Source organism: Amia ocellicauda, chromosome 15 (assembly GCF_036373705.1).
Source record: "Amia ocellicauda isolate fAmiCal2 chromosome 15, fAmiCal2.hap1, whole genome shotgun sequence".
In the NCBI taxonomy this organism is placed as follows: Eukaryota; Metazoa; Chordata; class Actinopteri; order Amiiformes; family Amiidae; genus Amia; species Amia ocellicauda.
In genome coordinates, this window is record NC_089864.1 from 2,129,736 (window position 1) to 2,157,377 (window position 27,642).

A 27,642-nucleotide genomic window follows, 5' to 3' on the forward strand; every position below is an offset into this window, starting at 1 on the left:
CCTTGACTGGAAAAAACCGTACAATCACACATAGGCCTATTTTGAAAAGTTTACAGTTATCAGTGTAATGATTGTATTGTCCTGTTTATTATTGTGAAAAAGCATTATCCAATAATAAAAGTTAAAAAAAATTATCTACCCGATGTATTAATAGAGGCACTATTGTATTAATTCCGCCTCCTCCCACCCTCCCTTCTCCCGCCTCCTTTCCCGGACACATACTGCACTGTGCTGTAGTACATATTGCAAAGCATTGTACTGTAGTAAACTGCACTGTACTGTAGTAAACTGCAGCCCAGTGAGCGACACGCACTGCCAGCCTCGCCGGCCGGACCCGGACACAGGTGACCGCAGGGATGAGTCCGAGCTGCCGCTGCCTCCTGCTGACAGGTACCGCCCTCCGTTATGTGGCCTGTACGATGATTTAAATATGTAACCTTTTATTTTTGTAAGTGGATTTATTTTTAGGGAGGAGCCTTTAAATAAAGAATCCTAAATAAATACATATATAAAGAAGTATCAGTTTATCGGATCAGTTTACAAAAAAAGAAAAGAAAAAAAAAGAATCAATACACCTCACGTTTTAAGCTTTAACAATATTACTAATAACACAATATATTATATTATTTTGAGTATGATATTAAGAGTGATCAGATTTATTTAAAACGTTGCACTGCACTGTATTTCTCTCTCTCTCTTTATATATATATATATATATATATATATATATATATATATATACACTCACCTAAAGGATTATTAGGAACACCTGTTCAATTTCTCATTAATGCAATTATCTAACCAACCAATCACATGGCAGTTGCTTCAATGCATTTAGGGGTGTGGTCCTGGTCAAGACAATCTCCTGAACTCCAAACTGAATGTCTGAATGGGAAAGAAAGGTGATTTTAGCAATTTTGAGCGTGGCATGGTTGTTGGTGCCAGACGGGCCGGTCTGAGTATTTCACAATCTGCTCAGTTACTGGGATTTTCACGCACAACCATTTCTAGGGTTTACAAAGAATGGTGTGAAAAGGGAAAAACATCCAGTATGCGGCAGTCCTGTGGGTGAAAATGCCTTGTTGATGCTAGAGGTCAGAGGAGAATGGGCCGACTGATTCAAGCTGATAGAAGAGCAACTTTGACTGAAATAACCACTCGTTACAACCGAGGTATGCAGCAAAGCATTTGTGAAGCCACAACACGTACAACCTTGAGGCGGATGGGCTACAACAGCAGAAGACCCCACCGGGTACCACTCATCTCCACTACAAATAGGAAAAAGAGGCTACAATTTGCACAAGCTCACCAAAATTGGACAGTTGAAGACTGGAAAAATGTTGCCTGGTCTGATGAGTCTCGATTTCTGTTGAGACATTCAGATGGTAGAGTCAGAATTTGGCGTAAACAGAATGAGAGCATGGATCCATCATGCCTTGTTACCACTGTGCAGGCTGGTGGTGGTGGTGTAATGGTGTGGGGGATGTTTTCTTGGCACACTTTAGGCCCCTTAGTGCCAATTGGGCATCGTTTAAATGCCACGGCCTACCTGAGCATTGTTTCTGACCATGTCCATCCCTTTATGACCACCATGTACCCATCCTCTGATGGCTACTTCCAGCAGGATAATGCACCATGTCACAAAGGTCGAATCATTTCAAATTGGTTTCTTGAACATGACAATGAGTTCACTGTACTAAACTGGCCCCCACAGTCACCAGATCTCAACCCAATAGAGCATCTTTGGGATGTGGTGGAACGGGAGCTTCGTGCCCTGGATGTGCATCCCACAAATCTCCATCAACTGCAAGATGCTATCCTATCAATATGGGCCAACATTTCTAAAGAATGCTTTCAGCACCTTGTTGAATCAATGCCACGTAGAATTAAGGCAGTTCTGAAGGCGAAAGGGGGTCAAACACAGTATTAGTATGGTGTTCCTAATAATCCTTTAGGTGAGTGTATATATATATATATATATATATATGCATGCTGTATATGTATCCATATATACAGTTATATTTTTACTTCAGCGAAATGGTATCCGAGAATTGTATTTGCATTGCAAATCTGAAATGCCTCGAGCTTGAGCACCAGGAGTCGGATATTTGCATGAAACTCTTCACTCCTTTACATTTATTTACATGTTTTATATTAAAATAAAATAATTAAACCGTTTGAATGTTAAAACAATGAAAATAAACACTACAGTATAACGAATTCAACAATACTATAATAGTACATTACTGCAGTTAATACAGTTTTTACCAACATGGTTAACCCTCTTTTATACGTCTGTGCCATTTGTTGATAATGGCACAGAGGACGAGCACATGATCATATAACTATAGTTCTAGTATGTACAATAAAAGGCAAGTGAACATGCATGGGCTGTATTATTTTTTCCTAAAATTATTTTATTTTTTCATTGTGTCCTTTACAAATTCAGTGCTGCTGTATTATTATTATTCTCTGCTTATACGCCAAGCTAAGAAAAAATAAACAATGTAAAAAAGGCAACACAAATACAGTATACAACACATTCAGTCCATTCGCTGTCGATCAGGCCACATGTTTTCATCAACATCGCACTGGATGTTTTCCCTCACAATGCAGCGAGGAAAGAATCTCCTTGCATGGCACATCCACGCTTGGCAGTCCTCTGCAGTGATTGCCAGACAACCTGCATTTATTGTGTCAAGGAGAGACATCTGGTCATGTGGACAGTAATGATACACTTTCCACCTCCACGCAGAGAGGAATTCCTCGATTGGATTGAGAAAAGGAGAGTATGGAGGGAGAAACTGCATCATCCGTGGGCTGGGCTGCAAACTATTCAGTAACCAGCCGGGAGTGGTAGAAAGCAATGTTGTCCCATTTGATGGCAAAGCGGGATGTGTCAGGCCTCACCAGCCCTCTCTCTTCTGGTGGTACCAATCTCTGGTGCACTGCATCAAGAACTGTGAGGAGATGCTCTGTATTGTATGGCCCAATTTTCTTACACTTATTATTGTAGATAGCAGCACACATGGTGATGTTTGCACCGCTTTGCCCTGGCACATTTACAGTGGCCCTCTTACCAATGAGGCTCCTCCCTCGTCCCTTTACTTTGGAAAGGTTGAATCCAGCTTCATCCACAAATGAATGTATGGGGTGTTGCATTTGCTTCAAGCTCCATTATTCTCCAAGATAAACACAATAGAAACAGTATTTATGTACACAAAGTAAATGCATTGTAAAATAGACCAGCTGCATACAATGCAATGACCTGTAATGGAGTCTAGTCTGCTTCACCCTGTCACTGTGTCTTTGCAATGGGACCATGACTCCCACTTTGTGCCTTTTAAGGACCCAATCAATAGCGGCCAAACTCACACTGTTGACATTTCCAAACATGCAGTGATCATGGATGACTTGTGTGGATCACTTGCAATCTTATAGAATTGATGGTGACAACCATATCCACTATGGCAGCCTCCTGTGCCGCAGTGAAGACTTTACCGCTGCCACCAGTGTGTGCTCGTCTTTGACTTCTATACATACAGTACATATATACAAACTGACGTTTGATGGTCACATGAAGGGCATTGAAAGAATCACTTTTATACATTTGGCTGTATACAGTACAGTAATATTGAAATACAGTGTGGGATAGCATTGTAACGTACTTATTCTCATTCTTCAATATTCTTACTATTGATGCTACAGTTATACGGAGATTGGGCTGGACCTGCTGCACAGTCTCTCATGTGGAAAGGTCATGAGAGACAACATGGTCAATAATTGTGGCACGAATTTAATCTGAACGAGTAGCTCTTCATATTCTTCTTCGAGCTATTACAGCAACACGCACCTGTCGCCCTCGCCCTCGCCCTCGCCCTCGCCCTCGCCCTCGCCCTCGCCCTCGCCCTCGCCCTCGCCCGCGCCCGCGCCCGCGCCCCCTCGCCCTCAAGCCTCTTACTTGGTCCATTCTTGCAAACAGCACCTCAGAGGTGAGCTCTTTTATGCATGAATAAGGACTGATTGCTGATTGAATAATTGTGCAAAGATGTTTTGCACATGTGCAGAAGAGGTTAACATTCATGGCAGTAATTTGTATCAGCTGTGACCAAATGTTTTCATTTTGTTTGACATGATTTACTCAGCTGAGTTTTGTGTTTTCTGTAGAGTCGTGTTTACTGTTTTGCAGCAAATGTGCTTGCATTGTGAGTGAAAGCAATGAAAAATAACTTATTGTTTTGCAAAAAAAGAAGACTGTTGTGCTCATTAGGTTATAATGGAGATCAAGTGGACCCCAGTTTCATTAAAAGTGTCTTAGCAATCAAGAAAAACTGTAATCATTCTGGTTGAGAAAAGTACCAAATTTTAGTGTCCCTACATTATTCTTGACACAAAGTGAATGTGTTCTTTTTGTGGGAAAATAAATAGTTTAGTTGGTGTTGTTTTTTTTGTTAGTTTTTTTGTATAATATGTTTAATATGGTCTCCGTCCTACCCGCGAGACGGGTTTGTTTGTTGAGCCTGATGTTAACCAATGTTACCCAGCAAAACTACTTCAAATACAAAGCGCTGAATGGTACTGTGACTGTGTGTAAACTGTGTGGCCTGCCTGGGGGGTTTGAACAATGATGTTGAGCAACAGTTGCTCCTTTCATATCATCCTTTCAAGAGTGCCACCAAGTAAGCCACCAATCACCACAGCGCTGCCTCCTGGTTGCTGGCTTTAACAACAGATTGGCGATTTCAAAAAGCAACTTCTCGTACTGCTTGAACTAGGATGTATGCTTATTTTATTTTGAATTGATTGTATTGTACATTTGTAATGCTTTAAATTGTATTTTATATTGAATTTATTACTGCTCGTCTGTAATGCTTTAAATTATATTTTGTGTTGATTGTATTATAGTGCACTTTGTTTCTTGTGTAAACTGTAAGTTGCCCTAGATAAGGGAATCTCCTTAGAAATAAATAGTAGTTATTACTAATGATTTGAGTGCTTCTATTGGTTTGAAGTAATACAGTGCATTGTCTGCATCTCACTGTGGTTCTCTTCCTTCTACCATTTTCAGCCTCCCTACCGATAGTGTTCACCTCTCAATGTCTTAAAAAAAAAGACAAAAACTCTCTTCTCTGCCTATCTCTCTCCCTCTTTCTCTCAGTTCTGTGGGGCTCGTTGTCCGTCTCCGGTCACATCAGGTTTCTGAGGCTGGTGCAGCAAAAGAGGAGGTGGTCTGAGGCCCGCGAGCACTGCAGGCAGGAGGGCACTGACCTGTTCACAGTGGCCACTGAGCTGGACAGTCAGTGGCTGCAGAAGGCGGTTCAGAAAGCCAGGAATGGGCCAGACAAGCAGAAGGTTCAGAATGCCTGGATCGGGCTGCACAGGGACCTCAGCAGCTGGCATTGGTCCAACGGAGACAATGCCACCTACTTCAACTGGGACAGAGACCTCTACTGCGCTTACCTGGACTCTGACGGGGGCTGGACTGGTGCCTCCTGCAGTGACAAGAAACATTTCATGTGCTTCAATGGTACAGCTGCTGAGGACGTTTCCGCTCCCCCAACCTCAGTCAGTTGGACAGACACACACACATAGACGAGTGTAGACAGACAGACACACAGACAGGTAGATGGACACAGACACACAGAATGGCAGACACACAGGCACACTATTTGAATTAGATACTGGGTAATTGTAGTTTGCATTTATTTTGTGAATAGCTACATTGTTACATACATATTTATTTCATGTATTCATTTATAGCCACCAATCAGACGTACACCCTGCAAGCTGAAGAAAAAACCTGGACTGCAGCCAATCAATCTTGTAACCTGGCCACAGTGCGGGACAAAATACAGAACAAAGCGGTGATCCAGGCAGCCAATGGCAACACAGCCTGGATTGGTCTGATCAACCAGCCCTAGAAGTGGTCCAGTGGGTCGCGTGTTCAGTATGTCAACTGGGAGCACAGTGAGCTGATGCCGTGTGTGTCTGAAGCCTGTGTGCTGCTGCTCAAAGGAGGCAAGTGGAGGAACGTGCAGTGCAGGAATGAGAGCGCCTTCATCTGCTGCGATGGTAGGTGACCTTCTCCCACGCTGCTGGTTTCACTTGTGCCTTTGGAGCAGAAAGACAAACAAAGCACAGTCTAACAGGACAACACGAGTGACTGTGGTGAGGCTCAGGAAGCAGTAGGCAGGGGTGCGGTGCAAAAGCGGTGAAATTATTATATTTACAGTGTGCATTGATCAAACTAAAGAGACATATGAAATCCCAAAACAATGACCTAGGTCCTCTTTGAGTCAAAACTAAACACAGCCAACCGGTCCCTCTCAACACACAGAACTAATTAGAAAACCAACAAGGCACACAGATAACGATCCCAGTCGCAGTCCACATCCATAGGTAATGTCCAAATCCTAAGTCTGGTACCATCAATAAATCTCCTTCGGTCTCTCTCTGTCACAGTTTCAACTCTCCTCTCCTCACCTGACACTTCCTGTTTTATTGAGTGGGGGGAGACAGTCATGGAGGGTCATTTTTCTCCCCAGTGTCCAGTCAGGTGCAGGGCAGTTTGGGGCAGTCGGAGAGAGTCATTCAGCGCTACTCCCAGTGCAGCATCACAATTTGCTCTTTAATTTCACAGCCCCCCAGTCTGAAGGCCAGTCCTCCACAAACTGCACGGTTCATACAACGCCGAAGAGTTGGCCTGAGGCACAGAGCTTCTGCAGGCAGAGAAACCAAGACCTGGCCAGCGTCCAGGACCAGCCCTTCAACAGTAACCTGACAAATCTTTCCAACGAGACGTTCATTTGGATCGGGCTGCACCACGGCGTGGAAGAGGGCTGGCAGTGGTCGGATGGACAGGCTGTTGTCTACAACAACTGGACCCGGCTGCGAGACTCCTGGCAGAAGCTCTGCGTCATCATGGACGTGGAGGGGATGTGGAAGAACAGCTCCTGTGACTCTGAGAAACACTTTGTTTGTAAAGGTGAGACTCACTCACTGTCCACAACCCCCACGTGTCACACCAGTGTCCCAGAGAGCAGCTGGACAGACAGGCAGGCAGGCAGTGTGTCAACTGGACAGATGTACAGATCACTAAGAGAGACGGAAGGGAAGACAGTTCAGTCACAGAGGCACACAGAACACAGGCAGGACTGTCAGTTAGTGAGACTGAAAGACAATGTTCTGCAGTGTAAGAGAAGCTTCAGGTATTTGTCTGTGTGTCATTTTCTGTCTGTCTGTGTGTGATTCTGTGTGCAAGCATTTGTTAGGTGTGTAATTGTCTCTGTATCAATGTGTGTGATGTGTGTGATTGTGTGTTTGCTTGTTTTTTGGATATGAATGTATTTATTTAATTTCAGAAAGCAGCCTTGGGACATACACTCTGAGTTCTGTGCCCATGAACCGGTCAGCAGCCAGGACCCACTGTGAGCAGCACCACGGACACCTGGCCAGCATCAGGAGCCCCTCTGAGAATGAAGCTGTGAGGCAGGCAGCCAGGGGCAGGGAGGTGTGGATCGGCCTGCTCAGGGGCCCCTGGCAGTGGTCCGATGGGGGGAACTCATCCTACAGGAACTGGGGCGACGGGGAGCCCAACAACAAGGATGGCAGGCAGGGCTGCGTGCATTTAGACAGGAGGGGTGCCTGGAATGACCGCCAGTGCTACGAAAGCTTCGCTTTCTTCTGCTACGAAGGTGCACAGGTGTTCCTTTCTTTCTGTTTGTTCTGTTTCATTCTCTCTCTCTCTCTCTCTCTCTCTCGCTGTCTCTCTCACATATCAGTGTTCCATCTTCTGTAATATCCAATCAGGCAGTGTATCTATATTAACCACTCACTCTTTCCCCTCTCCCTCTATCTCCCACTCTAATCCCTTTCTTCCCTTCTCCTTTGCTTCCACCTTCCCTACCTCCTCTCCCCGTTCCTCTCTTCCTCTCCCTCTCCCCGTTCCTCTCTCTTCCTCTCCCTCCCTACCCCTTCTCTCTTCCTCCCTGTCTGCCCCTCTTTCTATTCCTCTCCCTCTCTTCCCCTCCCCCCTTTCTCTATATCCCTCTCTCCCGCTCTTCCTCTCCTTCCCTCTCTCTATCCCTCACACTCCCTCCCTCCCTCTCTCTCTCCCTCTCTCCAGATGTGCGTGGGCTGTCCCTGGTGAGTGACAGGCGTCTGTCCTGGGCGGATGCTCTGTCTCACTGCCGCTCCTCTCTGCGGGGGGACCTGGCCTCAGTGCTCTCCTCCACCCAGCTCCTCTACTCCGTCTCAGTGGCCCAGAGCGCTGCCTCCCCCTGGCTGTGGCTGGGTCTGCGTCAGAGCCGGCTCTTCGGATTCTGGTTCTGGGTGAGTGGGGAGCCCCTGAGCTTCCAGCAGTGGGAGGGGGGGCAGGAGAGTGGCTGGGATCTACCCCCAGACCCCCCCAGCCCCTGCGCTGCCATGAACAGAGAGACAGGGAGTTGGACTGCCAGAGACTGCGAGGAGGACCTCAACTTCCTCTGTCAGACTGACTGACTGACTGACACACTGACTGACTGACTGACACACTGACTGACTGACTGATACAGTGACTGACTGACTGATACACTGACTGATACACTGACTGACTGACACACTGACTGACTGACTGATACAGTGACTGACTGTCTGACAAACTGACTGACTGACTGATACAGTGACTGACTGTCTGACACACTGACTGACTGTCTGACTGACTGATACAGTGACTGACTGACTGACACACTGACTGACTGACTGATACAGTGACTGACTGTCTGACACACTGACTGACTGATTGATACACTGACTGACTGACTGACTGACTGACACACTGACTGAGTGACTGAGTACTGTATACTGAGTACATCTTTCCTGTCCCGCTGTATGTGTGTATTCCTGAGGGATTCTGTATTATTCCCTTTCTATCTCTCATTACATTATACTATAATATTAATACTTTGATGCTTTGTTCAGTTTAATAGTCTGACATTCACTGCACAGCCTGGTTTGCATTTTTTTTTGTCACTTATTGTATTCCTAATCTAGCATGTGGTTGGTGTGCGTTTACGACGGCACCCTTTACTGGATCCCGACTACGCCACCCTCTATACTCTAGTAGTTATAGGGGAAACTCCCGATACTATGATGGATATACGGCGAGTCTTTTCAAATAAATGAAGTAAACTGAAAGTGTTTTTATTACAACAAAACAAAAGCAAAATTAGTGGAGCACATATTAAAACTATTAACACACAATGTAATGAGTCTGTGGTGAGACAAAGATTTAATATGCAGTTTACTGGTGACCTGCTCTGTTACTTAAATAGGACTTGATGATAATAATAGTAATAATGAATCAAAAGAGAACAAACAAATTAAACTTGTACAAACCAAAAGTGCACACAAAGAAAACATTTGCAATCAACAACCAAACCCCAATACGAGTACAAAACTTGTCCAACCTGTTACACTAATGTTTAACGACAGTTTGTAACATAGTGGCATTAAATGTTTCATTTCTGATATTTCTACACATTATGCCTTAATAATACTAGATATTAATTGTGTTCATCTGTTTATATATTTTATACAAGATGGTCTTTATAAGAAAGGAGGTCAGACATCAATCTGAAACTGGACTCAGAGGAGTCCAGCAAATTTTGAAATAGAATAAATTGTGTGTAACATTCCCATATCTGAAGCCTGCGCAGGGAGAGGCAGGGCAGACAGCTGCGCCGGGACAGGGAATCGGAGAGAGTTGCCCAAGACTGGAGATGCCAGAGAGTGTCTGTGTGCGTGACTGTGTGCGTCACTGTGAATGGCCCTGTTGTGTAATTGTGTGTCTGAGTGAGATTGTGTGTGTCTGTGTGCGTCTGTGTGTTTGTCTGTGTGTATCCTTGTGTTTGACTGTGTGTGTGTGTGTGTGTCTGTGTGTTTGACAATGTGTGTCTGTGTGTGTCTGTGTGTGCGTCTGTGTGTATCTGTGTGTTTGACTGTGTGTGTGTGTGTGTGTGTCTGTGTGTGTCTTTGTGTGTGATTGTGTGTGTGTCTGTGTGTTTGACTGTGTGTGTGTGTGTGTGTATGTGGGTGTGTATATGTGTGTTTGCCTGTCTGTGTGTATCTGTGTGTTTGACTATGTATGACTATGTATGTCTGTGTGTGATTGTGTGTGTCTGTGTGTGTGACTTTGTGCATCTTTGTGTGCATCTGTGTGTGGGTGATTGTGTGCGTCTGTGTGTATCTGTGTGTTTGACTATGTATGACTTTGTGTGTCTGGGTGTGTGACACAGGTCTGGTTCACTGGTTATGGTAAAGGCGAATCATCAGGACTTTCCCAGTTTGAGTCCAGGTTCTGCTCTCCCCTCCTCTCCCTGACTCACTGTGTCTCCCCCTGACTGAGTTACTGGACTAGACAGGACTTCACTACCCCAGACTGAACTGAACCTCCTGGGTCTCCATCCTGCAAAGATGTCAAACTGAGCTCCTGCTGTACAGTCAGTGACCTAAACAGAAACAAACAGAAGACAGAACTATGGATCCCCTCTACAGATCCCAATGGCAGTATTATTTGCAGACATGTGTCCATTGAGGTGTCTCTAACCCAGCGCATGGAACTGGTTTTGATACAGCCCCGTCTGTTCCCTGCTTCTGCTACAGGGCCTGGGAACGTGGTGTCCCTGTCCCTGCGGTCGGCCCCAGACAGTGCACACGTTCTGGACTTCACACTGCCACGCAGGGGAAGTCGAAGCTGATGCAACTTCCCCTCTGAACTTCCCTCAGTCCAGCTTTCTAGCACGGTGCAGTGTATTACCGGTACAAGCAGGCTGGGACACAGGAGTAGAGGACAGGACAGGATAGTACAGATTGTTCCATTACTGTAAACTAAAGAGAAAGACAGGACAGGACAGTACAGTACGTTTCATTACTGTAAACTACACCTATGGATTTTATTATTTGAGCTGGGCATAAATTATTGGAGGGGAAACAATTTAATGTTCTCTCAATGTTGAGGGGGGCGGGGGTGCGTCCCTAAACCTCCGCCTATGACCGCAGTGCACTACACTACACTATGTTATGCTATACCACAGTATGTCAGCAGCCTGGTCCCCTGACACACAGGGTCTGATAAGTTTCCCAAGGCTATGGGCGTGTCATCACAGGCTGCTGTACATGATGTACTGGTCTGTCCTGGTACAGGATTACCTGAGCACGGCAGGGCGTTACAGAACTTTATTGTAAAGTACAGCAGAATAGAAATCGATGACAGTGCAATTACAGCACAGCACAGAGTACAGACAGTACGGTACAAGACAGTATGCCATACAATAGTACAGCATGGATTGGCACTTGTCAATACAGTGCAATAATAGAGCATTCATTATAGAATCCATCACAGAACTGGAAGAGTCCAGGTTAGTACAGTACAATACAACACGAGATTAATCCAGTACTGTACGGCAGAGAGAACTGAACAGAAGGAAAGTACAGCGCCGACCACAATGAACCTTCCCAAGAGCCACAGAATTCACATGACCTCAGTTCTGTAAAAACACTGAGATCCTCAATCCTGACCAATGTCTAAAATGAGAAACCGAAAAAACAGACAGGTTTCCTTTTTGTGTGTGGGGGGCAAAAACTTTACAGATGTCACACACTAACATCCATGTAGTCATACAATAACAAAGCATTTGCATGACAAATACCCCTAATCTTTACCTTGGAGTGTCTGGACGAAGAATGAAAGAGAGAATGAGAGAGTAATATGACTGGAAAGTGAAAGTGTGAGGGGGGGTTGGGAAAAAGAAAGAGGGAGGAAGGAGGGAGGGAATGGAGGACGAGTAATATCCAGAGATGACAGACGAGATTGGAGGACAGTTCAGTTTTAATGAAGTGTTATAATTCATGGCCATGCATGTAGTTTTCTGTTCTTGATCATATTCAGATGTGGATTTTATTTGTATGTGTGTGTGTTAATATACTTTGTAAATATAATACTGCCATAGCCAGATTGCGAGATGATTGTGCTGTAATCAGAGGGATAGGTGTGTGTGTGTGAGAGAGAGAGGTCTAGACAAGGCATGTTTCCACAGCCATGACGTCAGGCGGTGTGACGCAGCCCGGGGAAGCACAGAGAGGAAGTGACGTGCTTTATTAACCCCGCCGCGCCGCGCACTTTCATTTCTTGCGTACAGCCGCGCCGGAGCGTCATCGATTATTTCATTACAGCCATTACTATCGGAACAGCGCTATATTTATATTTATTGGGTTGTATTGCTATCTTTGTATCTACGCGTTGCCTATTTTGTTTTGGAAATAAACTCAAATTTGACAGCCGACGCCGGAGCGATTCTAATCCGATTCAGTCGACACTTGAACCGCCGGTAAAGACCATCTCTGCGCGGACACACGGACCCCAGCGGAGCGGCGCAGGGATACGAGCGGCACACGGACGACAGAGCAGCACAGCTGTGTGTTGTTCCCGAGATGGTGGCACTCATGTCCGGCTTGACCCCTCTGGACGGCGCGGCGGACACCGGGCTGCTGTGCTCGTCCTGCGGCTTCCTGCTGGTGCGGCCCCGCCAGACCGCCTGCGGCCACCGCTACTGCGAGGCGTGCCTGGGGAGGATGCTGGGGTGAGCATCTCTCACAGCAGGCAACAGCAATATTAGAGCCATGTTATATGATATTAGCTACTCAACTCAGCTGTTTCTGCGCTGTTTGGGGATTAACGGTGTACTTTTGGTGGTACTTTACCTTTACGGGCTGGTGTTTTCCGACCTCGTCCCCCGGGAGCAGCTGCCAGACACAGCTGGCGGGGCGGTGGTTTTATCTGATTGTCTTTTAATTGAATTTCTCTTGGGAGGGTGGGGAGTATGGTGTGTGTGTGTGGGGTGGTGATCTATAAATGGAACAGAAAAGAGCATCTGTGTAGCTGTGACTGAGAAGTGAAACCCAGCTCACTGTAGAGGGGCTGTCCGTGTTTCTGCTTGTTCCTCTGGGTCACATTGTAAAAAGTGTCTCTGTCTTGTGCTTCATTGACAGGAAGTCTGAGAGTGGAGTGTGCTGCGTGTGCCAGGACCCTATACTGTCCACTCAGGTACACACTGACTGACACACTGACTGTTTGACATACTGACTGACTGATACACTGACACACTGACTGATTGACTAATACACTGACTGACTGACTGACTGACTGACTGACTGACTGACTAATACACTGACTGACTGATACACTAACACACTGACTGATTGACTAATACACTGACTGACTGACTGACTAATACACTGACTGACTAATAATCTGACCCACTGATATGTTCACTGACTGACCTATGGTATTGATCAGTGTATGTGGAGTGTGCTGATGGGAGTGTGTTGCTGTGCGGCAGGTGTTTGTGGACCGGGCGGCAGAAAGCGACGCAGGCAGTGTGAAGATCAGCTGTCCATTCTCACACTATGGCTGCGCCTGGACTGGAGCACTGAGCGAGTACCTGGTGAGAGAAGAGAGGGGTCACTCGGCATACAGCATTCAGTCAGTGTGTCAGTCAGTCAGTCTGTGTGTATTAACCCTCCTCTCTCTTTCTCTCCAGTCCAGTCACCAGGGTCAGTGTGACTGCACAGATGAGCCCTGTGCCAACGCCAACCTGGGCTGCCGCTTTGTTGGCGATCGGTTGGCACTGTGTCAGCACGAGAGCGAGGCGTGTGAGTGGAGGATGGTGTCCTGCCCACACTGCCAGCAGGAACTGGCCTGGGCTCTGATACAGGTAACTCAGCTCTGCATAGTGCATACAAACGCCACATATACATATACTGTACATACACATCACACAGTACATACACATCCTAAATAATTACTGCACATACCCCATAGACCATAGTTCATACATGACTGTGTGTCTTTGTATCGCACAGTGTGTGTGTGTCTGCGTGTGTGTGTCTATGTGTGTGTGTGTGACAGTGTGTCTGACAATGTGTCTCTGTGTTGCAGGATCACCAGTCCAGCTGTCCTCAGCTCCTCAATCACAATCATACCAGCCCTGCGGTCATCCAGCCCCGGGGGACGGGCCAGGGACAGGTCAGTAGCTCTGCCACTGTGTGTGTGTGTGTGTGTGTGTGTGTGTCACAATCTTCCTGTACTCTGTTATTGTCAGTCTGTGTGACTATCTATCTGTCACTGTGCATGTCACTCTGTCTGTCTACCCTTGCCTGTTCAGATGCAGCTTCTCACAAATAATAACAGCAATAATAATAATGCTATATATTGATGATGATGTCGTTGTGTTTGTAGGACTACAGTGGCGCAGAGTGTCTCTGTCCCTTCAGTGCTGTGGGCTGCAATGACAAGGTGAGACACTGTCTGTGCCTCCATCTGTCTGTAGTGTCTAGTGGACTGTGTGTCCAGTCAGTCAGTCAGTGTTAATGTACTGTAGTGTCCAGTCAGTCAGTCAGTGTTAATGTACTGTAGTGTCCAGTCAGTCAGTCAGTGTTAATGTGCTGTAGTGTCCAGTCAGTCAGTCAGTGTTAATGTGCTGTAGTGTCCAGTCAGTCAGTCAGTGTTAATGTACTGTAGTGTCCAGTCAGTCAGTCAGTGTTAATGTGCTGTAGTGTCCAGTCAGTCAGTGTTAATGTGCTGTAGTGTCCAGTCAGTCAGTCAGTCAGTGTTAATGTGCTGTAGTGTCCAGTCAGTCAGTGTTAATGTGCTGTAGTGTCCAGTCAGTCAGTGTTAATGTGCTGTAGTGTCCAGTCAGTCAGTCAGTCAGTGTTAATGTGCTGTAGTGTCCAGTCAGTCAGTCAGTCAGTGTTAATGTGCTGTAGTGTCCAGTCAGTCAGTGTTAATGTGCTGTAGTAGTATGATAACAGTGCACTGCTATAATCTAGTGCATCAACTCTCCTCCTCTCTCTCTCTACCAGCCACTCTCCCTCTCTGCCCACTTGCACTCGTCCCTCATCCCCCACCTCTCCCTGCTCCTGTCCTTCTGCCTCTCCCTGGAGACTCGGCAGCACCGCAGCCAGGAGGTCAACTCCGCCTTCAAGCAGCTGGCCATGGACCGCCTGCTGTCCCTGGCCTCCAAAGTGCTGCCCCAGCTCCCCCAGAAAGCCCCGCCCAGCCCTGCCCCTGCCCAACCCCAGTGCCAGTCGGGCACCTGCGAGGATGCCTCCAATGTGCGCCAGCTCCTCGGGGTCCTGAGCCAGGACCTGGAGGCGTGCCACCGGGCCATCGAGGGGCTGCAGTCCCGCTGTGAGCGCTACGAGCGCGTCCTGTCCCAGCTGAGCCCCCCACCGGCCCCTGCAGGGACAGGCGCCCCCTGCTCGCCCCGCTCCTCCTCCTCTGTGAATCTCTCTCAGGACAAACCCCCCCAGCCCCTGATGTCCCCCCAGATTGCGGCCCGTAGCGGAATGGGAGCCCCCCCTGGCTGTCCCCCTGCCCACCTGAACCTCTCCCCGCCTCCTCCCCGGGCTGCCCCTCAGCTCTCCACCCACAACTGCCTCCCCCAGCCCCTGGTTTGCCCCCGAGCCATGTCTCCCCCTCTGTCCCCGTCCTCCCAGTCTGCCGCCTCTACGCCACCTGCGCTGCCACTGGCCTCCCAGAACGGAGTGCTGCTCTGGAAGGTTGAGAACTTTTCCGCCCATTTCAAAGCTGCAGCTCCTGTCTCCTCTCCCTACTCCTCCTCCTCTTCCTCCTCCTCCTCCTCCTCCTCCAGACCCAAGCCCTACGCCCTCACCTCACCCCCCTTCCAGACCAGTCCGCTGGGGTACCGCCTGTGCTGCCGGCTGTACCCCCAGGGTGACGGGGCGGGCCGCGGCACCCACCTGTCCCTCTTCCTGTGCCTGCTAAAGGGCGAGTGTGACCAGCTGCTGCCCTGGCCCTTCGCCCACAAGGTCAGCTTCACGCTGCTAGACTGCACTGCTGCCCGCCGTCACCGGGGGGAGACGTTCCTGCCCGACCCGCTCTCTGCCTCCTTCCACCAGCCCAGGGGCGCCATGAACCTGGCCAGTGGCTGCCCGCGCTTCGCCAGCCTGTCCCTGCTGGGGCTGGGGAGCGGGGCTGGGGCTGGGGGGCAGGGCAGGTCTGCCTACCTGCACAACGACACCCTGTACATCAGAGTGCAGGTGGAGCCGGCTGGGGCTGGCCTGTAGAGAGAGAGAGTTAAGAAAGAAGAGGCGAAGGAGGGGAAAAGGAGAGACAAAGATAATAAAGAAGGAGCTGGGGAAAGAAACAGAGAGACAGACAGCGAAAGAGAAGAGAGACTTGACCTACCTCACCAGCTCAGATATTTACCTACCTCAGCTAACCTCTCCCTCTGACAGTTATGTTTATTAAGGTATTTATTTGTTTTTCTATGAATGTGATGCTTGTCTTTTTTTTTTTTTAAGTTTTTGAAGATTAAAAAGACCTAAATGACCTCCTTCATATTTGAAAGTAATTACTGAAGCTCAATGCCATATCTAGCAAGAGGCAGCATATCTACTGTCCCAGGACTATTCAGGACAGCTGTATTGTACTGTGTGCTGCTGTTCTGTGTCAATCTACCATATTACTGACTACTGTATCGTATTTCACTGTGCCTATTTCTATTGTACTTGACTGTATTGTATTGTGTTACATTGTATCAGATGACTGTGTTGCAGTCTTGCAGCTGGTCTGCAGTAGCTGCACTTCTATTTGCTTCAGTTGTGTATTAAGCCTTGTTGCACAATCGCTCGACACTACACTGCCGCTGCTGTAACTGCTGACAGTTCAGTTTCCTGTGTGGTCTTGATGCAGCTGCACTGCTAAACCATTCTGGCTCCAGACAAATGAGTCAAAATAAATATTTATTCATTTATTTTTGCAGTCATTATTTTAGATTCTCAAAGCAACATCGAAGGTGTGGTATTACAGCAAGTGCAAATTAAATGCAAATACAAAATGTGTAAAAACTACCTATCCTTGTGTGAATCTTAAAGCCAGGAGTGATTCATGTATTAGAAATCATCCTGACAAAAATTATATACATAAAAGGTATTAAAATACATTTATTACAGAAGTCATTTACAATCAGATATATTTACCTAGGGTGACATTTTTGAACATTACAAAGTGCTGTAAATACAATCAGTATAATTCAATAAGCACACATCTCACACAATGAGTGAACATTCAAGAGTTCTGCCCCTGGGGAACGGGAGTAGTAATGGTAAAATTATAAAAGTGTAAAAAAAAATACATTAGTAATCAGGTTTAATAAGAGTACATAACGTTTTTTTTTTTTAATACAAGTATATTTTCACCATCGGTTATAAAATACATTTAATATTTTTATAACATATCTTAAAATATATTAAATATAAGCAGATTACAGATTTTAAAAATCAGTGAAAAACACTTAAAATGAGAATAGTTTTAGATCTAAATAACAGACAACAATAAATTGCTCAGGAAGTCATTTATTCACCTCAAATTCAAACGTTGCACTTGCACCATGTTGCTGTATCAAAATATTATACTGTATGTACAGCCTCCAGTCTTCACAACAGTAGCTTGAACATGCCAAAGAAAGAACAAAGCAGAGGCTGAGAGAGGACAAAGGCATCCTCAAAGCATTCTCTTGACATCCTCTAATTTAACCAAATGAATTTATCTGGAACATATTATGAAAAGGCCTCTGGAAAGTGTCGCGACTACACTCACAGACTAGCTAATAAACTTGTTCCACTCTGCCATAGCTTTCTGTAGGAAGCTTTTTTTTTCCAGATTATGTAAATACTTAAGCTGTTTTTCCCCAAAAATAAACAAATAAATAAACAAATAATTGCTAAATCTCAGTTTCTGAAAAATACATATTTATCGTTTGATTAAATTCTTAGCTAAATCCTAAATATGGGTTTTGCAAACTAAACATTTAACTTTAACCTTAAATCTCTGAGTCACAAAATAAATATAGCTTTCAAATAAATGCTTAGTTTAAATCTACATTTAAATGTAAATGCGAGGGGCCCCTGCGCAGCTGGATTCATTGCTTTGATGTTAATATCCGAACAGGCGTCACAGCGCAAAAGCGCCCCCTGTGAAGTGTCGCAAGACTCAGGAAGACCGAAAACTTCCTGGTCTGAAAACGAAAGCCGAACGCAAACAAAGGACTGCAGTGAATATGGCGATTTATTTCTTTATTTGATTGGACAATAAAAATACAAAGTGGGGTGTGTAATACTAAAACCTTTACTTCCCAAATACGGTAAAAGCGATAAGGGTTTGTATTATTATTATTATTATTAGTAGTAGTAGTAGTCGGCATTGTGTGTGCAATGCAGTGGATAGCTGCTCTCCGGTGTGTCCACTCGGTGTCCATCGCTGTGTTCCTGCTGTCCTGAGAGACGCCGCTGCGTGAGTACCTGTGTGAGCCGCACTGGGGTGTCTATAGGCGTGTGTTGGTAAGGGGGAGGTCCAGCACCTCCGTGAAGTTGGCACCCCATATAATTAAATAATCACCAAAACTATTCCATTCATTTGAGCTGTGTTTGTGCTGATTTGTGCCGCAAAATGAACATTTCTGCTGGTTTGGTTTTCAAGATATTAAGCATTCTTTTTTGGGCTGTGTGACGTCACTCTCCACCCCATCTCGCTCAAATCGCTCCTAATCGGTGCCATTCGTTTGGCTCGATTTGTGCCGGTTTGTGCCGTTAAAAGAAACAATCTAACTAATTCCCTTTACATAGAAATAACACAATTATCTCCCGCATCTGTGACGTCAGTCATGCATTTACCCCATCTCGTCATTTTCTGACTCGTTCGTCTGTGCTCTCGGTGCGGGTTTCTTACCGTTACTGTCGTTGTTTTTTCTTTTAATATTGACAGTTTGATCATTGGCAGTAACTTCAAGCCTCAAATCCAAATCCCATATGTCCTGTATCTGTGCTCGGGTAGCACTTGTTTGAATTCACCTCGTGTATATTGGTACTTAATATAATGTGTGTGTTCTGGTCCATCGCTGAACCAAGTATTACATCTCGTTTATTACCATCATGCTTTAGGAGTTTATTCAAAGTAAAAAGTAGACTAACTTTACCTCAGTGAGTACATCGTTAAGACCACTGCGTTGCTCGATTAGTTAGTGTGGGACTTGATACAAGTGCAGCTTATGTTCACAATGGTTATTGCATTATGCAAGGACCACGATGGGATGATTGGACAGGATAAACAGGTTCAGAAGAAATGGAGATAGTTGAAGCTTTTCATCTTCAGATTTGGCTCATCTCTGCTTGCAGTTCTCAGAGAAAGCTGCATAAACAGTGAAGCAAGTACAGGTGAGGTGTGTGTTTTATTATGTTTCAAATATTTTACAGTGGAGACCGCTTATAGCGATCACGGTTATATTGATCAACCGCTTATATGGATCAAAAAGCTTGGGACGGAATCGTTCCTATACAAATGCTGTTTAAATAATTCGCTTATAGTGATCAAGTACTCCGCTTATAGTGTTCATTTTGGGTCTTTTCATACATTTCAACATATGGAGAAAAATAAATACAACGACGAACGTGATCGTTATAAGGGGTCTCCACGTTACTAAAAAAGTCGAAACATAGATTAGTCTTAATTTGATAGCTAGACTAATCTCATGCAAGTTAGTAAAAAGTTAACTTGGTTTTGGACAAAACCAAGATCCAGGCATCAATTGACAAGTTTGTGAATTGACTTTTCCAGGCGGACAAGAGCCGACATACAATACAGACATACGGCCGGCATTGATAGTCTAGTTTATTTATTGTGAAACCACCGGCAAGCTGTGTCTTAGCCTATTTGCACAACCGACGTATTTTGAAAGTATATCAAATTCAGGTAATAGCGAAGCTGTCAGTTTCATTACTTTATATTCATATAATAAATATATAAATGGTAATTAAATGGTAATCTGCATGAGAAATAAAAAAATGAATAAGAAATCGGTTATAACGATCATCCGCTTAGTCATCAATTTGACCCGGACGGACGTGTAAAGCAATTGGTCGGGAACCTGTCACCCTTGGGACTTGCACGTTTTGTTGATTTATTATTAATTGTTTTTCATTATTTCGTTTTGAGCACTTTATTTTGGTTGGACTACTTATTTACTTCACTATTATTTTCTTTTTAATTTGATTGTACGTATTCACGTTTTTAAAACCACTCGCTCTCGCTTTTATTGTATTTTCTATTTTTATGTTGAGCGCTCTTTTATAATTTCTTTTGTTTCTCACGCCGCAGCTCAGCCAAGGGCCCAGTGAGACGGACGGTAATAGAGATTTGGGGCCCCTGTGTTGCTTGCTGTTAAACCTTTTGTGCTTTTATATTTCTCTGGATCTTCACACGAGAGCAGCAGAGCCTCCAGGGGGAGCAGAGCAGCAAGGGGCCGGGAGGCGCAGGCGGGACACTGGAGATCAGGGCCCCTGTCCGAGGACCAGCCACGGGACTGGAGGCTGCTGCTCCGCCGGCTGTGCTGTTGCAATTATGTAGGAGCTCCTGTTACTCGACTGGCTGTTTCTTTTCTCTCTGTTGTCCTTCTGTTTTTTTATTATTTTTTGAGGTATTGCGTTTGAAGGCGGGATTTCTATCAAGAGGCTCGCCTGCCGCTCCAGTGGAGGACTCGAGTGGGAGCTCTGGTGGACGAGTTCAGTATTTCATTTGTTGTTTTAAATTCTTTTTAACCTTTGTATGAAACGTGGGAAGTAATTGTATTAAATTATTGAAACCCATCCCTTTGTACTGTTCTGCTGCAACTGGTGTGTGGACCGCTGGATAAAAAAATCTTGGAAGAGGTATTTTTGTAGTTGGTTGTGGCTGCTCGGGGTGTTGCAGCCCTAAGACTCCTGATACTCAACAGCCGAAATTCAGGTGGCTAGTACGGCTACTTTTATCATTTTGCCTCGTATTTCGCCCCTCCCCGGGTGACGCGTTTTAGTTCCCGGCCAAAAGTAATAGTTTGATGAAATAACGCCAACCATATGAAACTAACCTATGCTGGTTTTCTACTTGGCTGGTTTAACCTGGTTTCCCAGTCTGACCACTTGAAAAGTGCACAAACCCATTTAAACCCAGCCGAAAGACAAGGCTGGTAGACCAGTTAAGACCAAAAAACCATCTTATGCTGTTGTAAGTTTTTTTCTTTTTTTCATCACAGTATCATCTGAAATATCATTAATGTCAAATATCTTGGTAATTAGTTATGTTTAATTTTCAACATGAAATCAATATTGAAGATTAAAGTATCAAGCAGAACAAAGAACAGACAACACCTAATGCTTGTGTATACTTTCAAATGCAAAGATGAAAAGCTTCAACTATCTCCATTTCTTCTGAACCTGTTTATCCTGTCCAATCATCCCATCGTGGTCCTTGCATAATGCAATAACCATTGTGAACATAAGCTGCACTTGTATCAAGTCCCACACTAACTAATCGAGCAACGCAGTGGTCTTAACGATGTACTCACTGAGGTAAAGTTAGTCTACTTTTTACTTTGAATAAACTCCTAAAGCATGATGGTAATAAACGAGATGTAATACTTGGTTCAGCGATGGACCAGAACACACACATTATATTAAGTACCAATATACACGAGGTGAATTCAAACAAGTGCTACCCGAGCACAGATACAGGACATATGGGATTTGGATTTGAGGCTTGAAGTTACTGCCAATGATCAAACTGTCAATATTAAAAGAAAAAACAACGACAGTAACGGTAAGAAACCCGCACCGAGAGCACAGACGAACGAGTCAGAAAATGACGAGATGGGGTAAATGCATGACTGACGTCACAGATGCGGGAGATAATTGTGTTATTTCTATGTAAAGGGAATTAGTTAGATTGTTTCTTTTAACGGCACAAACCGGCACAAATCGAGCCAAACGAATGGCACCGATTAGGAGCGATTTGAGCGAGATTGATTGTTTATTGTTATTGCGTTTATTGTTTTACATGTTTCATCGACTATTCGAGAATAAAACTGGTGCTTGTTATTCCTTAATAGTGTCTCGGCTGACTGAGCACAAAGACGGCCCGACCACTCATGATCAGTCGGTCCGATGTTGGCCCGACGCTGCTGTGCTATCTGGGTATACACATATACACATATCTACAAACAGACCAAAATTGGTGAATTAAGTACTAGAACCTAAAACAGACATATTTGCCACACACAAGACTTTCTTTGCTTAAAGATTCTTGGACGGATTTACCTTTGATGACGCTGATTATACTGCTGTATAGGAAGGATTATTTGTTCTTAATAAATACATACATAACATACACAATTAATAAGCATAGACGTAAAGGGCGTCCCTCGCGTCAGACACCACTTTTCGTGGATTCCCCTGCGTCCTCAAGAGCTCAATCTGATCTGCCGAAACTATATAAATAACCTGTTGTGCTGGAGGGAGTTACACTTCATTATTACTATACACTGGTACTGAGGCATACTGGTTTCCATCTCTCACAACAAGACAGCAAGTGTTATCATTCTTCTGATTCAATTAAAACGGGTTCTCACCCCAAATAAACGTTTTAATGTTCCCACACAATTCATAAATACTCCCAAGTCCCGAAAAAGACAGCAATGATCTTACCTGCGCAACTTCAAAGTTTTGTGGTGTTCAAAAAGCAAATGATTGACGCCCGCTTGTACAGCCATTTGACCCATGACAAAAGTCCCGCCCCAATTCTAGAATTCTCTCTAACGTTCTATAATCTGTTTCTTCGCGGAGATGGGAAACCCCTTTTTTGTGACTGTGCGGCAGTTGTAACCTGTCCATGCCGCATCGGATAAAGCCATCGCCATTGTATTTTGGTTGATATCCCGAAAAAAAAACTCGACGTTGTGTTCTGACACGTAATGATTTGATGAAGGAAAGGAAACTACGGCTGCGTCCTGTCGTGTTACCTTGGAATGATGAGACTTTCTTGATTGCACTGTATTTATTAAGATTATTTCCCTATTTGCAACTACCAACAGGCTCTGCCGAACCGGGCTCCTTCACAACCAGCATTGGACTGATTAAAACCACTGTCAATGACAGACCACACTCAAACGTGGCGTTACGTAAATAATAATGCGCTAGGTCAAATAGTCCCATAACAACACACGTCCCAAATCGCATTTACTCCCTTGTTCCCTTCCCTTGCGGGGCGGAAGTGCTACGGTGGCCATCTTAAGAGGTATCCCAATACCAACCATCCTCTATTTAAATAGAGGGTAGTTTCCAATACCTTATTGAGCAACTGAAGGTAGCCTAATCGAGCTGTTGGTTCCTCCAATGCTCCCTTCCAGAGTGAACAAAACACAAGTGTCCCAGAACTGTGTTCTTAAAGGTGGAGACCACTTTTGCCAAGATTGGGTGATATTCTCCCAAATTTGGTCAATTTTTAAGTGGAAATTTGGGGGCAACATTTGTATGGGGAAAATGTTGGGTGATACATTTTTGAATATGGGATTTGGGGGGATTTGTAGGACCAGACTGGGGGTAAATTATGGACCTAGCAACACAGGCGGAGACAAGTCAATTAAGACAATATGATAGCGCCGGTGCATATGTTACACCCTGACTGTATGGTGGTATTAAATAAATACACTGTGAGGTGAGATTCGAAGCAAATGGCTTTAATTCCTGAAAAATAACAGAAATGAGCGAATGAGCACAGATTGTAGTCAGTCAGTCAACAACTGGTCAAATGCACTGATCTGTTTCCTCTCAATACCACTGCTGACCTTGTTTATTAAATGAACTTTCAGTGGTATCTCCTTCTTTATTACCATATGTTGGCTTTTACTCCCTTTCCTCAAGTTCTAGCCATCCACACGCAGTCATTAGCGATTTCGGTCTGCCTAAACTCCTCACTCCCGAGTACGGCAGAATGGCGGCTCCCATGGTACGGCAGGATGGCGGCCATCGCGTTACATCCGACTGCCGTGCACGCTTGCCGCTAAATGCCGAGCGGACTTAATTGCCTAATTTAATTCACAACAACACTGTTCTTTTCTCTCTGTGCTGAAGGTTTAATCCCAGTAACTTGTATAAACTCAGTACCTCTTCACTACCATACAAACCCTATTTCGAACATGGCGGTCTCCTACCTCCGGTATACAACTTCTGTTGTATATGGCAAACCATCGATTACTTAGCTAATTAACCACAACATTATTTACATGTCAAACTTGTGAGGGGATTCATATGATTATTTGAACAGGGGGGTCTTACCTGAAAAACAACAATAGAGCAGAAATGAGCGAATGAGCAGTCAGACAGTCAGTCAACAACTGGTCAAAGGCACTGATCTGTTTCCGAGACGCGTTCTGCAATTGGGGCCCCTAGTGACCGGAGCCCAACTGTAGTCCCATTACACATCTGATTGTCATGTAAATATAGCTAGCTAGACAGTTGCACATATTGATCAATTATTTATGAAGGGAATTATAATACATTGATAATGTACAATGCTTTATTTATTATTTAAATATATGATTAGAAAGTAGAGCGAACAAACGTTTCGGCACCCATCAATTAATTAATTACTGAAGTAGTATAAAACTAGAAGGTGATCTAAGCTAACAATATGTCCACATAATAATAATAATAATAATAATAATAATAATAATAATAATAATAATAATAATAATAATATCTTGTACAACAACTTGCCGAAATCCATACAAAAATTTACTTGGAAGAGGAATGGTGCAGATCTCCAGAACCTACAAAACGCGTCCATTAAATCTGCGCACAAACACACAACTGACGTATTGTTTCTCAACTGGCAAACTCCCATATAATATGCACTCTACGGTGTATTAACAATAAAGCAATTTCGGTTATATCTTCAGAAATGATGTGTTATACATGACACACATATAGACGCCCACAAGCAGACAGAAACGCACAAACACATTTTGTTTTACAAGACTCAAGCACTTACCTGTGTGGCTCTGACTCTTTTATTCACATGAAGAATAATACAGGAAAGCAGGTGTTGCCCGCAGATAATACAATCGGAGGAGTTGCCAACTGTCAATCATTTGTACCCAGCCAATCAGACACAGCCAATCGCTATTAACTTCTAAAAGTGTCCCTGGAGAAGAAGGAAGAGGAGAGACGGGCGCTGGCAGTAAAGGTGCTCCTCTGAACCCCCCATAGCGAATTTAAAACGAGGAAATTGAGTATTAACAGTAGCGGCAATAGCACCCTTATAAAGAAATGATGAGACTATGAGTAAACTTAAGAGGTAGTGTAACACCACCCTTCCTCTGCAAATATTTTGTATTTACAAACTAAATCTATAATATAACACCAGGTGTGTTCTTCTATTTCTCACTTTGTAACTTAATCCTATTCTTCTGATTATTACTTTCTTAATAAAATGTATTTTGTTGGTGTGCACTGTGGGTCAGAGCAGACACATTAAGTCACAGGTTTACACATAGTAAGACATAGTGAGACATTAACAACACCCCACTAACCTACTCAGTGCACTGCAATCCCCAATAAGCCTAAACATTGGAGGAGCGATTGCCTTGAGAATTATTTATTTATACTGCTTATAATCTGAAACTGCCCCATGCCATTATTTCTGAATTTTAAGTAAAGCTCCCTCAAGCTGACTTTCAATAACACCAGAAAGCTAAACAAACACATGAGCTCCCTTTACAATCAGTATTTTACACTTGAAATGAAAACAAAGATGTATGCAAATAATAAAATACAAAATCACCTGTCTCTGTATTTCACTCCGTCCGGAATTAGGCTTCCTCAGAAGCAGAGCGTCACCATCAATGAGCTCATTGAAATTTCCTTTAAAATCCTTTTAAGAAAACAGTGTCGTCATGCCGAATTACTTCCATTATTCATATTTGTTTCTGTCAAACCCGTGTAGAAACATTTCCGTAAACTTGATTAATCTTAGATGCCACAGCCCCTTAATCCGCGCATGCGTGGCACCGAGTGTACCTGGGGCACGTTGAGTGAAAGACGCAGATACAGCTCACACACTGAACAACATTTATTACAACACGCTTTCAAAATCCCCTTGTTTACACATTGCAGATTATCCCGGTGGCAGTTTGAAGCATGTATATTATCCCGTTAGAAACAAAATAAGAAATGTATTTTTGTGCTAATGTTTTTAATCAGAATACAATTTGCTTAAAACAATATTTAAGTAAATACAAAATATAGGCATTGTTTTATCTCTCATACTATTGTTTTCTAAGGCATTGACAACACGTGAGTCAATAAACGTGTTTTTACAAAACAATGTTCAATGTTTTTGTGTAACTGTGGTGTACAGCATAAATTGCTGACAATCATTTAACTTTTGGTACTTTATTATTTAAGTGTTGAGGTGCTTTTCCTGCGTTTCAATTCCTAAACTTAAGTTAACGAAGAAGAAAAAGAAAGTTACATCTAGTAATACTACTAACTAGGCCAACAGGGTCTCTGAAGCAGCTCTAGTATCACAAGCAGCACCAGTGAGGCTCAGACAGGTGGGAGGTGGTTACTGTTCAGTGGGACTAAAAGCTCAGTCGCAATAATATTTATTTACCCAATTGTTCTTATAGTTTGTACAATACAGTATTCACACCATTTTTAAAGAGCTTTTTTAATAATCACTTTAATCCTCCCGAAATATCGACTGGCAAGAGATGAATATATAAGACAGGGTGTCACTCCAGCACTGTTAGATGCCGACCTTTAGTGAACCCCAAGCGAAGATGTCTTACAGTAACTGGTATCAGAAATGCAACACAAACAGCAGAGCAATATTATTGAATATGTATGTGGAGCAGTAAATTAAAGTACACTATAGATGTAGTTAAAAGCATTAAATACCAACCAGTTGTGACAATTGTAATTTGTTTTCCGACTGTGCCACCCCCAAAAAAAATACATCTAGCTGCATAACGCCCCTGTAATCCACGTTATCTATTTACAGCAATAACACAACACGACTGTGTAAAATGAAAGGTGTAACTTATTAACTTAATTCATATGTAAACTGTAATTAATATTATAGACGTTACCGAGATTATTGTTGTGCCGGCACCACTTAAAAACGTTTGCGGGAGGGAGTGGTTAAATTATCGACTGAACAGGATGTATTAAAGTTAAAGATATATATTAGAAACGTCACCTGCTGCCCGCCCTATTGAAAATATAGTTAACAACAAAAAAAGGACGTGAAGCAGTTTATTGGTCATAATGCCTGGCCACATGAAGAGGAGGCATCGGACCCAGAGTTTTGGCCCCCGCAGCGGCTCCATGGGGCCGGTAAAGAGCGGGCTGATCAGTGGGATATCGCTTCTGCTGTGGATCTGTAAGTGCACGCTGAATTAGTTACTTATATAGTCAGTTTAAACAGAGTCTCAACTGTCTGTCTCTGATTATTTGAAAGTGTTTCTGTGTCAGAGAGCAGAGACAGCAGGGGGACATTGGCCCCCAGGGGACCCAGAACTCACATTAAGAGTAGGCTTTTGTCAACTATAATTTTGATCAAGCTTTAATTAAAATGAATTATGAAAATGCTGTTGACACGGTATTTTATATGCTAAGTATACAAACAATGGCTTAAACTATTCCACACACCCTAATGAATAAGTGTTACAGCTAACTACACAAGTATACGTTTGCACATGCAGAGCACACTTT

At 44.1% G+C, this 27,642-nt stretch overlaps 1 protein-coding gene and 1 long non-coding RNA gene across 2 annotated transcripts; both read left to right on the top strand.

Annotated features, from left to right (window-relative positions):
* The first annotated feature begins 12,152 nt into the window (after nt 1-12,152).
* Nucleotides 12,153-16,814, top strand: LOC136771486 (TNF receptor-associated factor 3). The gene is made up of 7 exons (XM_066723823.1): nt 12,153-12,617; nt 13,027-13,081; nt 13,377-13,481; nt 13,578-13,751; nt 13,976-14,062; nt 14,276-14,332; nt 14,899-16,814. Exons 1-7 carry the CDS (start codon nt 12,469-12,471, stop codon nt 16,123-16,125), a joined length of 1,854 nt encoding a protein of 617 aa, XP_066579920.1. The 5' UTR covers nt 12,153-12,468; the 3' UTR covers nt 16,126-16,814.
* A 1,256-nt stretch (nt 16,815-18,070) lies between these two features.
* LOC136771487 (uncharacterized) lies at nt 18,071-20,700 on the top strand. Its single transcript, XR_010822328.1, has 2 exons — nt 18,071-19,272; nt 20,325-20,700. It is a non-coding gene; the product is annotated as an uncharacterized LOC136771487 (long non-coding RNA).
* Nucleotides 20,701-27,642: the final 6,942 nt, after the last annotated feature.

Bases quoted from the DNA above. Each gene is read 5' to 3' on its own strand.
- LOC136771486 (XM_066723823.1), top strand. From the start codon at position 12,469: ATGGTGGCACTCATGTCCGGCTTGACCCCTCTGGACGGCGCGGCGGAC. The intron at 13,082-13,376 runs GTACACACTGAC...GCTGTGCGGCAG, and splicing joins ACCCTATACTGTCCACTCAG to GTGTTTGTGGACCGGGCGGC. The intron at 14,333-14,898 runs GTGAGACACTGT...TCTCTCTACCAG, and splicing joins CTGTGGGCTGCAATGACAAG to CCACTCTCCCTCTCTGCCCA.